This window comes from Fulmarus glacialis, unplaced genomic scaffold (genome assembly GCF_000690835.1).
Source record: "Fulmarus glacialis isolate BGI_N327 unplaced genomic scaffold, ASM69083v1 scaffold5160, whole genome shotgun sequence".
Lineage (NCBI taxonomy): Eukaryota > Metazoa > Chordata > Aves > Procellariiformes > Procellariidae > Fulmarus > Fulmarus glacialis.
The window spans coordinates 67,958-82,180 of record NW_009185701.1 but is presented as its reverse complement, the minus strand read 5'-3'; the positions used below and the strand labels follow the sequence as shown (position 1 = coordinate 82,180).

Below are 14,223 nucleotides of genomic sequence, written 5' to 3'. Positions count from 1 at the left end.
GAATAAGTGTTCATTTTAATAAATATTTATAAATATAAATAAATATTCATATAATGTAGTATCTTACAAAATATTTGGAGGAGGGGAGGACCTGAAGGACAACGCATAGATTAATTTGTTTGAAAATGCCTGTATCACCTTCTCCAAAATGCAGTTATTGAATGTAATAATCTCATATGAGCATGTAATAACTATTTATGTTGATGGTAATGCTCATAAACAGCCATAATTTTGTTCTCTGATGATTCATTTACCGTAAATAACTATACCTTTTTTTAAATGTGTATCTACAGGTTCTGTCCTTTACACATCCTACCTCGTTCCACTCTGCAGAGACCTATGAGTCTCTGCTGCAGTGCCTCAGGATGGAAGATGATAAGGTAGCTGAGGCAGCCATACAGATTTTCAGAAATACGGGTCACAAAATAGAAACAGACCTGCCACAGATAAGATCGTGAGTGTATTTCTTTACATGCTGCTTTTCATACCTGGAATTCTGCCTCTTGACAGTTTATTCAATATGATGCCCTTAAAATTACTTTATAGTCTTGTAAATATGAACAGCTTCTCTTCCATCATTTTGTATTCCTTCACTACTTTTCTGTCTCTTCATTTTTAAATTCTGCGTTCTCGCAATTTTTGTCTATTTATTGAAGATGTTAGGTACTACTTAAAAGTCGTCTTATAACAGACACGTTAAAAACAGCGTGTAGCATGTTTCCCAGGTTACAAAATAAGCAACAGCAAAAATGTGGCGAAGATGTAATTCCTTGGCATCATTTCTACTCATATCTGTCCTTCACACATTTTTTGCTATCTTTGTAAGGAACAAAAATATAATCTCTGATGGTTAACAGCTCTGTTTGTTATGAAACAAGTTGGGAAACAAGATCCAAAAGCAGGCATGAATTTCCAACAAAGAATAATTGGCTGTCTATAAGTCGTCATTATGCAATTCATGCTTTAACTGCTGATTAAAGCTGCATAATCTACTGTGTATTCACAGACTATTTAAAACCTTGTGGGTAACATCTAAAACCTTTAAATTAGCCTGTTAGTAACTAACTAATCCAGATTATAAAGCACAGGTTTCAAGTTCTCATATATTGAAATAGCTTCTCAGGTATTACCATGCTAAAATGTGTACCAATGTACACCTTAAATTCTCAGTGAATTGAAGATGTAACCTCAGCGATTCTTACAGATTTGAATCAGATTTTGGGCAAAAGAAAAATGTTACAAGTTCACTATGAGAGCCTTTTAAGACATTTGTAGGGGTGAAGAGAGGGAAAAGCCCGGCAATCCCCATTGTCAGTATAGTTCCCAGTTGTCTATAGTTCCCTACTGGAGTTCAGTCAAGACTGTGTATTGCTGGGCTATATCATCTTCTGTCAAAGGAGCTGGTATTGCTGACATTTCTTTTGGCTTCGTGCCTTAGCCAGGTATTGCTGAAGTATAGCCTAGGCAGTCTCAAATAACTTAAAAGTATAACTGCCAAAATGGAGGTCTAGCCCTTGGCATGGTTTGCAGGCACGTCAGGTTAATGTTCTGAAAGCCAAAACCAGGTCAGTGTTTACACTGACACAAAGAAAAAGAAGTCTGAGGACAAGTAGATGTTCCAGATTTCACATATTCAGAAATCTGTATCATAAATGAAAGATTTGATATAACCAGCAAGATAGTTTGTTTCAATTTTAAAACCGTTTGTGTGAACAGGCTGCCTGCTGTCCTTTGAAGTAGTAGTGTTCGCCAGCAGTAGCCCAAGTTCTTTCTCATATGGGAAACTAATAGGTTCGTGCACCAGTTCGTGGGCAAGGACTGCCACGTGACTCCAAAGCATTGATGGAAGCATTGGCCATGCTCAAAGAGAGCCTATGGATGATGTGTAAACTTGTAGATGAGAACATGTAAAGGTGCATGTAAACATGTCAGGTTTCACCTTTCGCAGATTTATGTCAGTTGGTGTGTATGGTTTGTAACTGATGCACCAACGCTTGGCAAAGGCCCTTTAATATGCATTGTACTTACACTATGAAAACTGCAGGTTAGGCATTGAAGCTTATTTTAACTGTAGGTTTTACTGAATTCTTTGCTATTTTGGTTCTTATTTAATCAACTTGTGGAATTTTAGCAGGTTTTAGAAGAGACATTCTCCTACTTCAGGATACTGTTAACATTTTTTCTAGGGGTCTTTTGTTTGGTTTTGGGTTTTATGCGGTTTTTGAGGAAAATGTTTGAGACTTCATTCTTTCAACCCTCCAAGATCTTCTTCCACCTTTTGTTGCTGATTTGATTATGTAGAATGTGTAAGTGAAGGCTGGGTGCTAAATAATCCACATACCGAATGCTGTATTGTTACTGAGCCTTTCAAGAAAGCGGGATTTTTTTTATATGTTTGTGTGTCAGACGCTTTCTGGGCAATTTTGTTTTCTCGTGTCAGTTGCTGGGTGAGTTGCATGGTAAACCTCATGAGTTAGCGTCTCAGACGACGACCTCTCAGGGGACAGGCCTGCCCTCCAGCACTTTCTCAGGAGTGGAACCAAACAGCCTGAGCAACCTCGACCTGGTCTCTGGAGCAGCTTCTGCCCTGCTCTTCCCTTCGGTGGCCTCTGATCAGCAGATGGATTTCAGAGGACTCAAATGCAAAAGCTCAGAACAAAGCAGTTGTTCGCTTGAGTATACATTGTGATTAAAGACCAAAGTTAAAGTAGTAAAGGCCTATAAGCACACTAATGTTTAATGGTTGTTTCATAAATTTTCTTCAGCTCTGTCACTTCCAAAGTTGGATAACAAGCCCAGGAGTTTACCCTAGCTGAACCTGTCAGGTTCCCCCCACCTTATATTTGGCTTCCTAAACAGCCTTATTTTGATCATTATTTTCTTTCATGTTTTATTTTTCCCTGTGGGCTTTTTTCTGCTTAACTGTGTACAGTCAGATGTTCAACAAGTATTACTAAATACAATTCCATCCTGCTTTTCACTTTATGATTATGATCTTTCCTGAACAGACTTCAAAGGAATGCTTGATTTATAAGACTGTGACGATAGATTTGTATAGGTGAAGAGCTTTATTTTTTGTAGATTGCAAATTGCATTTTGAAGTATTTTGTTTAATGTTCACAGAACACTAATTCCCATTTTGCATCAGAAAGCAAAAAGAGGCACTCCTCATCAGGCAAAGCAAGCTGTTCACTGTATACATGCCATATTTTCAAATAAAGAAGTGCAACTTGCACAGATCTTTGAGGTATGTCTTCCTTTTTTGTTTTTAAGATTTGTTTCTGTTCTTCTTAATGGATACTAGTAATTACCATTAATTTAATTCATACTGTTTATTAACAGGTAACAATGTATGAGGTCAGGATACAGGTATACAGGTGCATGGTAGTCAAGATAAGTCATTAATTTTACAATAGCAAATTATTAATGTTTGTTTCTTACAGTCATGATTTTGTAATATTCTGATGTCTGATAGATAAGGTACTCCTTTTTGTCTACACGGGAAAAGTTAGGGGGAAATAAACTAAATATGCTGGAATGATCCACACTAAATCCCATGAGGACACACTTAGCTGATACTCAATGAGAGGTAACATGTATACTTTCAAACTGTATTAAATTACCATGCTTTAAGGTCTTTACACATTCAGCTCTTTCTCTGAGGAAGTTAGTGCAGAATAACTACTTGACTATAAGCTCAGACATTAGCTTACTGCTCACTTACTGCTTGCTTAGACAAATTGCAAAGCAAAAAGTCACCTTATACAGAGCAGAGAGGTTATTACTTTTCACTGTAATCTCTTAAATAATAACATTATTAATCTGCACTTGTAAAATATCTTAGGTTTTTAATCTTGGCTGTCTTTGAACCTATGCATAATTCAGAAGTGTGAAAAGCTTTGAATTAAGCTTACAGATTTTGATCTCTGCTTGGACTTCTGTCCCTCGCTAATACCAGAATATGATGTGAGAGTGCTGAGTGATACAGCAGCACAGAATTATCCTGGTGACTGTTACCTGAAAGGGAAATACTGGGATAGAAACGTCCCTGGTAGTTTCCAAGATTTTTTTATCTATTACCTGCTATTATTTTCTACCATTTGCAGTTATGATTCAGGTTTCACAACTGTTGAATAGAATTGAGTCAGAGTTTTTCCCATATCTCCCAGGTTTGAATGTGTTTCATCATCAAAACAGGAAGAGAATGTAAAATTTGTTTTGCCCTTATCTCATTTGAGATTTTTGGTTGCTCTGTTAATTAGGAAATCACATTCTTTCTCCATTTTGATTTGCTAACTTTATTAATTCTTACGGAAAAACTGTGAAACTCATCAGCAATCCAGCAGTAAAATAAATTATTTTTAGGCATGCTAGCTTACTTATCTGTAGTTGAATTTTGAATTTTTTTTTTTTTTTCCTTCATCAGCCTCTTAGTAGAAGTTTGAATGCTGATGTACCAGAACAACTTATAACTCCGTTAGTCTCATTGGGTCATATTTCTATGTTGGCTCCAGACCAGTTTGCTTCTCCAATGAAATCTGTTGTTGCAAATTTCATTGTGAAAGATCTCCTAATGAATGACAGGGTAAGATTTTCTTTTTTTGGTAAGTCCTTACTATTCTGTTTTCCTGTTATTAACTCTGTGGGGAATACAGCTTTTTTTGTTGTTGTTGTTAAATGGGTCAATAAGGGAACCCATTCTGTACTGGCTAGTACAGTGATAGTGCATTATAAAAGATCTTTGTGTGAAAGAAAGCTTAATCCATTACTTTTTTTCCATTTTTACCTCTACATTTTCTGTATGGGTTGAACCCGTTCTTAAGCTTACATGAATGTCTGTAGTCAACAGGTGAGAAAAATGGAAAATTGTGGTCTCCAGATGAAGAAGTTTCTCCAGAAGTACTAGCAAAGGTGAATGATCTGCTGTCAGTAATAATGTGTATATTTGAGATTAAAATTTTACTTTTTTCCAAGTTGTGCAATGGAGAGTATGAGAATAAATCCCTTTGAGTACTTTTGTATTAGTCTCCTTAGATTATGCAGTGTTCTAGAGTTTTTGTGGATTATACCCACAGTTATAGAACTGGTAGAAACTGTGCATTTTGGTGTCTTCACTTACCGATATTAATTATGCTGAATGTTGAGAAAATGAAGAGATTCAAAAGTTTTCCTTACAAGAAAGGTAATTTGACTTTACTGACTGTAAACAGATTTGAAATCAATTGAGACCTTGATGAATTTTATTCATTCATCTTTATAGGCTATTTACCGTGAATCTAATTATGGCCATTTCTAGAAATGTTTATGTAGTTGCTCTTACTTTTAATCATGTAGCAAATATCCTGCATTCTCTAGATGCACTTGTGAGAAGACACTGAACCATAGTTGAAATGTCCTGATGTCACAAAGACTGCTACTTCCTTCTTCACTCTGTAAATATTTACTGCTTCATTCTGTTCCTTTAAAAATATATCAGCTCTAATAAATAGAAGTCTATGGAAATTTCAATTTGACAGCAGTAGGTTTTAGTGCCTTATCAACTTTAGGAAGTAAGTTCATTGTTTATTTGTTCATGTTTGATAGGTGCAAGCAATTAAACTTTTGGTACGCTGGCTGTTGGGTATGAAAAACAACCAGTCGAAATCTGCAAATTCCACACTCCGGTTATTATCAGCAATGCTCGTCAGTGAAGGAGACTTGACAGAACAGAAGCGCATCAGGTCAGATTTTGTTCCTTTCACGCTTCCATCAGTTTTGTTGTAGAATTTCAGAGAGTATTAATTCTTTTGGAGCTTTTTTAGAATTTTAAGGTGAGCACAATGTTGGCTAATAGGATGATAGAAAACGGATCTGATTGGGAGTTTTAATTTTAGGAGTGGCATGACAAGTATAAAAATATGCTTGATACTCGCTCTTTCTTGTAATTTACTAATAATCTAACTCAGAACCTGTAGATATCTTGACAGTAAAAGACATTCTAGAGAGTAAAAGACCTGCAGCAAGTATCTTTGAAAACAATTGAGTGATGAGATTTAACACACTTAGAAATTGAGTGGAGCGTCTTCATTCCAACAGCGAGGTAACTTTGCACATCATCTTCATTCTGAGGATGAAGGAAGGAAAGAGAAAATCTGTGACAAAAGTGTTGCTTTCCTTTAGACAGTGATATGAAAGCAAGAAACTTGACTCTTCTCATTTCACTATTTTACTGGAATTAAGTTTTTTGTGGGGAAAGCAGAGCCCCTTATTTTCACAAAGTTGGTTGGGTTAATTTAGCTTGATCTGAAGCTATAGAACTGTCATCTGATCTGATGGAGAAAAACCTTAATTGCTCATTGATCTTGTAAAAAGAAGAAATTGTGAAATGCAAGTAATTGAGGGATAGTTGTGGAGAGTTGTGTTTTGGTTTATTTTTTTCTCTCATGTTTGTATAGTAAATCAGATATGTCTCGACTGCGATTAGCTGCTGGTAGTGCAATAATGAAGCTTGCACAGGAACCCTGTTACCATGAAATAATTACCCCAGAACAGTTCCAGCTCTGTGCACTTGTCATTAATGTAAGTAACTGCATTTGAATTGAAGTGAATCCTAATTAATTGAGTTCAGAGTCCTTACATGTGAGCTGTTGTTGCTGCTACATTGAGTGTTTTCTATTCCTCACTGCAGCTTTCAAAAGAGTTCTTGAAACTTCATGTATTTATTGTGCTGCATCTGTTGATATTTTTAAAACGTCTCCTCATAATTCCACCTTGAATGCTTGCCGTATTTTTTTTATTTTTTTTTTAAGACCAAGATTTTTATGGTTGCACTCTTCTGTTTTATGTTGCTGTAGGATGAGTGCTACCAAGTGAGGCAGATATTTGCCCAGAAACTGCATAAGGCACTTGTGAAATTACTGCTCCCTTTGGAATATATGGCAATCTTTGCTTTGTGTGCCAAAGACCCTGTGAAAGAGAGAAGAGCACATGCCAGACAGTGCTTGCTCAAAAACATCAGTATACGAAGAGAATATATTAAGCAGAATCCTATGGCTAACGGTAAGTATTTCAGTAAAATTGTTAAGAATACAACAGTATTATATATAAATACTAAACTGGAAGGAGTAATCATTAAAACTCAAGAAAATTGCTTTTGTAAAGAAACACTGGATAAGTTTAATTTGTTTCCTCATCTTTATATTAGACACATTCAAATCTAAATTTACTTAGTTTAGCATTAGCATAAACCATAAAATATTTCTCTGTACATTGCTGAGAATTATACATGTAAAATACAATGCTGTTACTGTGGTAGTTGTTTTGCTCAAAAAAGAAAATTTTGTTTTCTGATATTTTAGGCTTTATGACCTTCTTCCTAAGTAAGACCAAGTAGTTTTGTAGTAGTAAAACTCGTTCATTTATTTTTAATGATTCATTAAAATTAAAATTTGCAGGAAGAAAATGCAAGTTAAAATTTTACATTCTGTATTTGAAAATTCATACTTTGAAAAAGTGTTTCTTGTGATGCATGTGTGTGTGTAATACATAGGTTATTTATGATTTTTTTATTACTGTAGAAAAATTGCTGTCCTTGCTTCCTGAATATGTGGTACCATATATGATTCACTTACTGGCACATGATCCAGATTTCACAAAACCTCAGGATGTTGATCAGCTTCGTGATGTCAAAGAGTAAGTGTCAAATGATTCTAGAATTGTTATGCTGATAATTTTTCTGTGCTTGGAAAAAACTGATTAGGAAGAGGAACTCTTACTTTATTTTTCAAAACAGTAATCTTGGAAACATGTAACACTTTAACCAAGGGAAGAAGGCATCAGCAACTGCTTAGCAGTATATTCTGAAAGCCCCAACGGTGGCCTGTAGGTCACACCATAGTATACCAAATCAGTGAGTAGTCTGGGCTTCTTTTAAAGTGAAATAATGATTTTAAATTCTTGTATTTGTGCCTAGGAATATCTGTAGAATTTCTCAACACACTTAAGAGATGCCAAGTAACGTCGGTTCAAATATTTTGGAACTTAAAAATGCAGAGCTTCTCCAAGAGTTGAAAATGTAATGCCACTGATGCTGGGTCAGAGTCCTGCTTCACTGGAAACTTTTTTTTTTCTCTTTTTTTCCTATGCAAACCTACTAGAATTCATCTAAGTTTGCTGCTGACTTATCATTTGCACTATATGTTTGCAGTGCAGGCTTAGTGCTTCTTAATGTATTCAGCACAGATTATTGACAAGCCTGTCATACAAAAGCTTGTTCTGTAGTGTTTCCAGTTTGAGACCTTCTTGTATTCCTCAAATAATCTTTCATACCTTAAGCATAACCTTTGTATTCCTTTGTGTCTTTAATTTTAAAAAATAGTTAAATTCTAACACTTTTTAAAAATTGTTAAAACATCATCCCCCCAGCTTTGGTTTTAGTGTTTTGGTTTTTTCTTGTATTTATTTTTGGTGGAACTGTGAGCTCTGTTGTTTTGGTATTACAAAGGCATGTATAACCACATATTACAATATACATCATCAGAAAAGCAGTTCATTCTTGGCACAAATAGACCAGTTTACATCTTAATTCTTTTTGCACCTTCACCTGTGAGAGTCCAAGTCTGATTCTTTCTTTAAATGAAAAACTTAACTTGTTCTGATTTCTGAGTTACTTGATTCACACCTGGTCAGAACCTGGAGTCAGTGAAGATTACTTACCTAATCATCAAGTCTACATTATGTCCCAGGACTCCCTGTTCCTGGCAACATCTGAAAGCACTCTCCAGCGTGTATTTTATCCAAAATGGAACAAGTTCTGATTCACAGTTGTTGAGTTAATACTTTCTCTGAGAAGTGCTTTCTAGTGCATAGAGCTTTTTTGGACACCCCTTGTATAGCTCTCCTTTGTTGTCAAATTTCCTCCCTCGTGTTTGTCACAGCCTGGCTGAATTAGCCAAGAGAGGACTGCTCCAAACAAAGAAATACTCTGTACAGGAATTCTGGCAGGAATACTTCTCTGAAGAGTCTCCTGAGATAAATGCAAAACATTTTTCTCATATAATGTAATACAGTGTTTCTTTCAAGAGTTCTGAGGGTCATAGTGTTCACTTTAAAGTGTTAACATAGATGCTTGCAAACTTGGAAAAGCAGACTGGCAATATGTTTTGTAGTTGTCTCCCTAGTTCGTCTTGGTTTTATGTGGCCTAAATACAGTCACATAAAGTAAATACATGCTTAGCATAACCATAATTTGTGATATTTATTCTTACAAAGTTTTTTAAGCTTGTCCTACAGAGTTATGTTTGTGTTTGAGTTTCTTTTTTAATTTGAGACAGTGTCTTTTTCTTCCGAATTCATATTCCAAAAATACTGAAACGGATACAGAGAATGAACTTACTTTATGTGACACTTGTTCTTCTAGGTGCATATTTTTCTACATAAAATCCCACTGTTTTTCTGGAAAGGTCTTGGTCAGGGTTGATAATGATTTATTTAATTTGTTGACTTAGTGAGGAAATCAAGCTATTGAAGTTGATATGTGTTAACTGGAATTACCAGCGTAAAATTTGTCTTCAATAGTAATCTTCGGACGACACAGGGTTTTGGAGAAGCTTGGGTCAGTGTGGTATGTCATCGGTATTCATCCCATTTAAGTTCTTGAGAATAGTGAATAGATGGATGTAAAGGTATCTAACACATTTATTTACTTACAGCCTTTGTAGCTCTTGGATGCAAGTCAGAATATAGATGTCTTGCTTTATTTGAACACCAGATAACTATTTAAGTGTTTTGATGGAGAACAACCCTTTTTTACTTTCAGTTTTTGAGAGAAATGTTCCTTCATCTCTTGCATTACAATCTTTAATTTGTATTAGTTAAGAAGATTGGGGCTTCTGTGGACAGGGAATTCTAATGTTCAGTCATCCTGTTTTTCTAGTTTTTTATTAGCCTGTTTCTACAAGGTAATCTCCCTTCCAGAGCTTCAGAATTAAATTAGCTACTGGCAAAGTCTGCATTTCTCAGACTTACCCATATGTCTTTCCCAACTAAGTATTATTTTACCGTATTATGACTGGTGTTGACCCTCTAGCCACATGCAGCTCTGATGCTTGATAGCAAATGATAGCGTGGACGGACCAGTTGTGCTTTATATCATAATTGAAAAAGTCTTAAAACAAACTTTTAGTCAAAATATAATAGGTTCTCCCTATAAATAAACTAGATTTAAAGAAAGAAAACTGGGAAAGCTAATTCTATTATGTCTATCTGTAAGGATTTCTTTTCCTCCCATATGGAGCATTAGCAAGAGTCTGACCTGCTCAGTCTTGGATTTCCTCTTCTGTTTGAATTCTAGTATTAAACCACGCAGTGTGGGTAACTGTCTAGCAGCAGTATGATTTGTTTAAGCTTGTTTTGAGTGTGGTCATGGTACTTTGTTGATAGGAACATAGACATAGCCCAAGGCAGTGATTACAGAATTTCATCTAGGTGATGGTAGCACCAGAATTCTTGCTTCTATTCATATTTGGAAGATAGAAAAGTTGATTGGTTGGGCAGTGTTTACAGATATAATAGAGAAGCACACTAATTTGGCAGATTTATTCCGAAGAGTACGATTGAGACTCTGTGTGTTAAAGGTCTAAACTCTATTTACACCTTCGGATGATGTTATCTGTTTATGATATCTTCAAATTGATTGCAGTTTCTTAAGAAAAAGCTAGTACAGCTGACAAAAATTTTTAAGACCTTGCTGTATGTGGGAGCTACAGTATAAAAGCTGGAATGTAATTGTTGGTGGTTTTATGGCTTTTTAGGTGCCTGTGGTTCATGCTTGAAGTTTTAATGACAAAGAATGAGAACAATAGCCATGCCTTCATGAAAAAGATGGCAGAAAACATCAAGCTTACCCGAGATGCTCAGTCTCCTGATGAGCCAAAGGCCAATGAAGTAAGAAATGCAATTCAGATAAGTGTTGGGTGATGGGCTGAGGGTTTCACAAGTAGTTGATGAACAGGATTTGCAGGAAATCTGAAAGCACTAGCTCAGACATTTTTATGGTCTTTTAGAGAGAGTATTAATTGCGAGCATTGTCTGTATGTTGCCAATCTCATTCTTTCAGAACCTTGCTGACCTTATCCAGCACACAATACCTAATGAAGTGAATAAACAAAATTTGTTAAATATTCCTGTTACTGCCTGCCTGCCTTATTTTAACTCATACTGCCTAGTTTCCAGACATAAGTATCTTCTGCTGTTGGGGGAGGAAATAACTGTATTATATGGTTACTGTTAAACCTGTTAGTTCCTAGCAGAGATGAGAAACCGTTTATGGTGATTTGGCTGAGCAAGAGCATAGGCATGTGAAGTATTACTAGTTTTTATTAAATAGTGTCATATGAAAAATGGGGACTTCTGTATGTGTTTGACAAGCCAACAGTATGGTTAATGATGTAATTACAAAATATGTCCTCGGTGGCTATTTTAACACATAGATCAAACTTTTTAAAGAACTACATTCTCTCTACACTGTAAAAACAGTAAGTAATTCCTAAAGCATACTTTTCTTTTTTTCTTCAGAAACTATATACAGTATGTGATGTAGCACTATGTGTAATCAACAGCAAAAGTGCTTTGTGCAATGCAGATTCACCAAAGGACCCTGTATTGCCAACGAAATTTTTTACGCAACCTGAAAAGGTAAATTTGTTAATTTAATTTCCAAAGTAATAAGGGGAAATGCTTTGATTTTTATAACTGAGAGCTGGTTATCTCCATAACATAATAACATGAGTGGGAAAATACATATATTTTATACTCAGCAATTAAATTTTTTAACATCGGCTGTATGCTATGCTATCTATGTCTTATGAACCTGTGCCAGAAATGTTTGAAACCAGGTAAGAGCTAATTAGTATAATTATTGGTATGTTAGCTAGATCATTTCATTACAGTGTTTTACAAGTGCATCTGAATATATGAGAATATATGTATATTCTGGCTGTGTATCTGAATTAGAATGCAAAGCAGACTAAAAAGAAAAACGGAACATTTTTTTATGTTATCCATGGTATGCTTATGTCTGTCAGTAGCTGTTTGGCTATTTTGCTTGCTGTACAAGTTGGTCCTCTTATTGCCTAGTAATAGTCTTGGTGAGTACAGCTCTACTGTCAGCAATAGCACTACTGTTCTTTAAGAGGCGTACTTCTAAAAAGTGTAAGGGGAACCAAACTAATTCTCTGGACTAGACCTGATGTTTTGGTTGTACTGAAGAATACATTTCACATTTTTCAGTGTCTTAGACTATTAATTAACAGCCTTTCCAGAGTCTGTTTAAGCAAAATTTAGTTTGCTTATTTAAATGTGAAATGGCAGATGCCATGGTGACAGGGGGCTGGTGTCTGTGATAGCTACCTGCATTCAGATTTAGTGTTTTGGTCTGTATAAACTGTACTCAGAGTGACAAAGGTAGCAACTTTCAGCTTGTTTTGAGAAAACAGCACCTCTTTTCCTCTCTTTTGACTTCACATTAAAAAGATGCGAGTGAAAAATAGGGAGGGCAGTTTTGCTTCACTTCAAATGATTCGTGTCATTCAAGAAGAAAAAGATGTTAATCCCAACTTCAAGTATGGCATACTGTCATTCAGTAATGCTCGCTACAAATCTCCTCCAAAATATTAGTTTGACCTATCTTTATTAGATCGATTAATTTGTCAGCAAGTTACATGGTGTGAAATATCTGTAGCACTTGATAGTAGCATCTAATTTGAGAAGTCAATTGTGTATGTATAAAAAAACAACAGCAAGATTGAGAGATCAAACACAAACTGATTTTTATTTTATTTTTTATACAGGATTTCTGCAATGACAGGAATTACATTTCTGAAGAGACTAGGGTTCTTCTTTTGACAGGAAAGGTACTATATTTTGACAAGTTACAATTCTTTGAATATTACTTGTGATTTTTTTAAATGTCCCGGACTGCTGTAGTTTAAAAATTGTATTAAGAGTTTGTGTACAATAATTTGTGATTCTTTTATTTGATGGCATTATTAACGCCTTTAACATACTACCTGGTGAGTACACAATACCAAGATTGTTACCTGTGCACTGAGGCATAGGTTCTTGATTAACTACAGTTTTTCACGTAACTACAGTTTTTTCCATTATTCAAATAAGCATGGCATAAAGTTATGATGCACATACTGAATTGTGACACCACCAGCATTGGAGGTCTTAAGTTTTCAATCTTAATATTTTTAATATAGCTGTTAATGCTGTTAAATTCAACTGAAAATTTCTACACCCTTTTGAACGTCTCATTTTATTTCAGACATAATTTGGCTGATAACCTTCACAGGGGAGAGAAAATACCAAGTCTTTTGGCAGGGGCAGGGATGCACAACAAAAAACGAGAAAAAGGAGAACCTATTTTTATACCATTTACCATCATCTGTCCTTTCTTGGGATTCTGAAACTCTTTCCTAGGTTCTGGTTAAATTACATTGGAATGCTTTTTAGTCTAACTCAAAAAATAAGCAGGTTTGTTTTTTCTTGAGCTTAGTGAAAGAATGCTGGCATTCAATATAAAAATCCTGAGAACAGTATAAACCATGGCTTTAATATAAATTTCATGTGCATTTATTAATTTTCATGTTCTGTGTTCCATGAACTGTTACTGCATTAGTTTCTAAAGTCTTCAGTCAGAGCAGAACTTTGTCGTAATTGTTCATTGTAAGAGTAGAGACAAGTGATCACTCTGTAAATAGCCATATCATTTAAAATTGCTTCTTCTCACACTGATTTTTCATTTATACAAAAAGTTTCCGCTATCAGAGCAGTTCATGTGGGTGAGGCTTGCTCAGTTGGCAGAATCCTGCCTCTTCTTGCTTCATGTTCACCCTGTGACACCAGCCTGGATGCTACTCAGTGAGCTGGGTTGGAGTTATGTTAGGAAGGGAGGAGGCAGACAGAAGACCACCTTCTTCAGCAGCCGCCAGTACCAGACTGGTGCTTTAAATATCCTCAGAAGAAGGTATCTGTCTACTGCTGTAATTGTTTCACCTTTGACAACATTCAAATATAATGAATGAAGCATTTGAAGCAAGTTTCATTGGCTGTGTAAACTTACTACATTACTCTTTCAATAAGGCATTCAGCAATGTAGACTAAAACTATGTCTTAACTGAAAAAATCTTACTGGTATAAGACAGGCTTCTGTCCTGCATTCTGTTAAAACAGAGTTAGACT

At 35.5% G+C, this 14,223-nt stretch overlaps 1 protein-coding gene across 2 annotated transcripts in view; it reads left to right on the top strand.

Moving 5' to 3' along the window:
• Window positions 1–14,223, top strand: part of PDS5A (PDS5, regulator of cohesion maintenance, homolog A (S. cerevisiae)) — a 53,271-nt gene that overhangs the window by 26,861 nt on the left and 12,187 nt on the right. For both annotated transcript variants that reach the window (XM_009574282.1, XM_009574354.1), the window contains exons 17-27: window positions 294–454; window positions 3,124–3,247; window positions 4,427–4,585; window positions 4,843–4,911; window positions 5,584–5,720; window positions 6,435–6,558; window positions 6,834–7,038; window positions 7,557–7,671; window positions 10,791–10,923; window positions 11,554–11,673; window positions 12,828–12,890. In XM_009574282.1, the coding sequence (XP_009572577.1) occupies window positions 294–454; window positions 3,124–3,247; window positions 4,427–4,585; window positions 4,843–4,911; window positions 5,584–5,720; window positions 6,435–6,558; window positions 6,834–7,038; window positions 7,557–7,671; window positions 10,791–10,923; window positions 11,554–11,673; window positions 12,828–12,890 (1,410 nt within the window). The remainder of the gene's footprint in view (window positions 1–293; window positions 455–3,123; window positions 3,248–4,426; window positions 4,586–4,842; window positions 4,912–5,583; window positions 5,721–6,434; window positions 6,559–6,833; window positions 7,039–7,556; window positions 7,672–10,790; window positions 10,924–11,553; window positions 11,674–12,827; window positions 12,891–14,223) is intronic.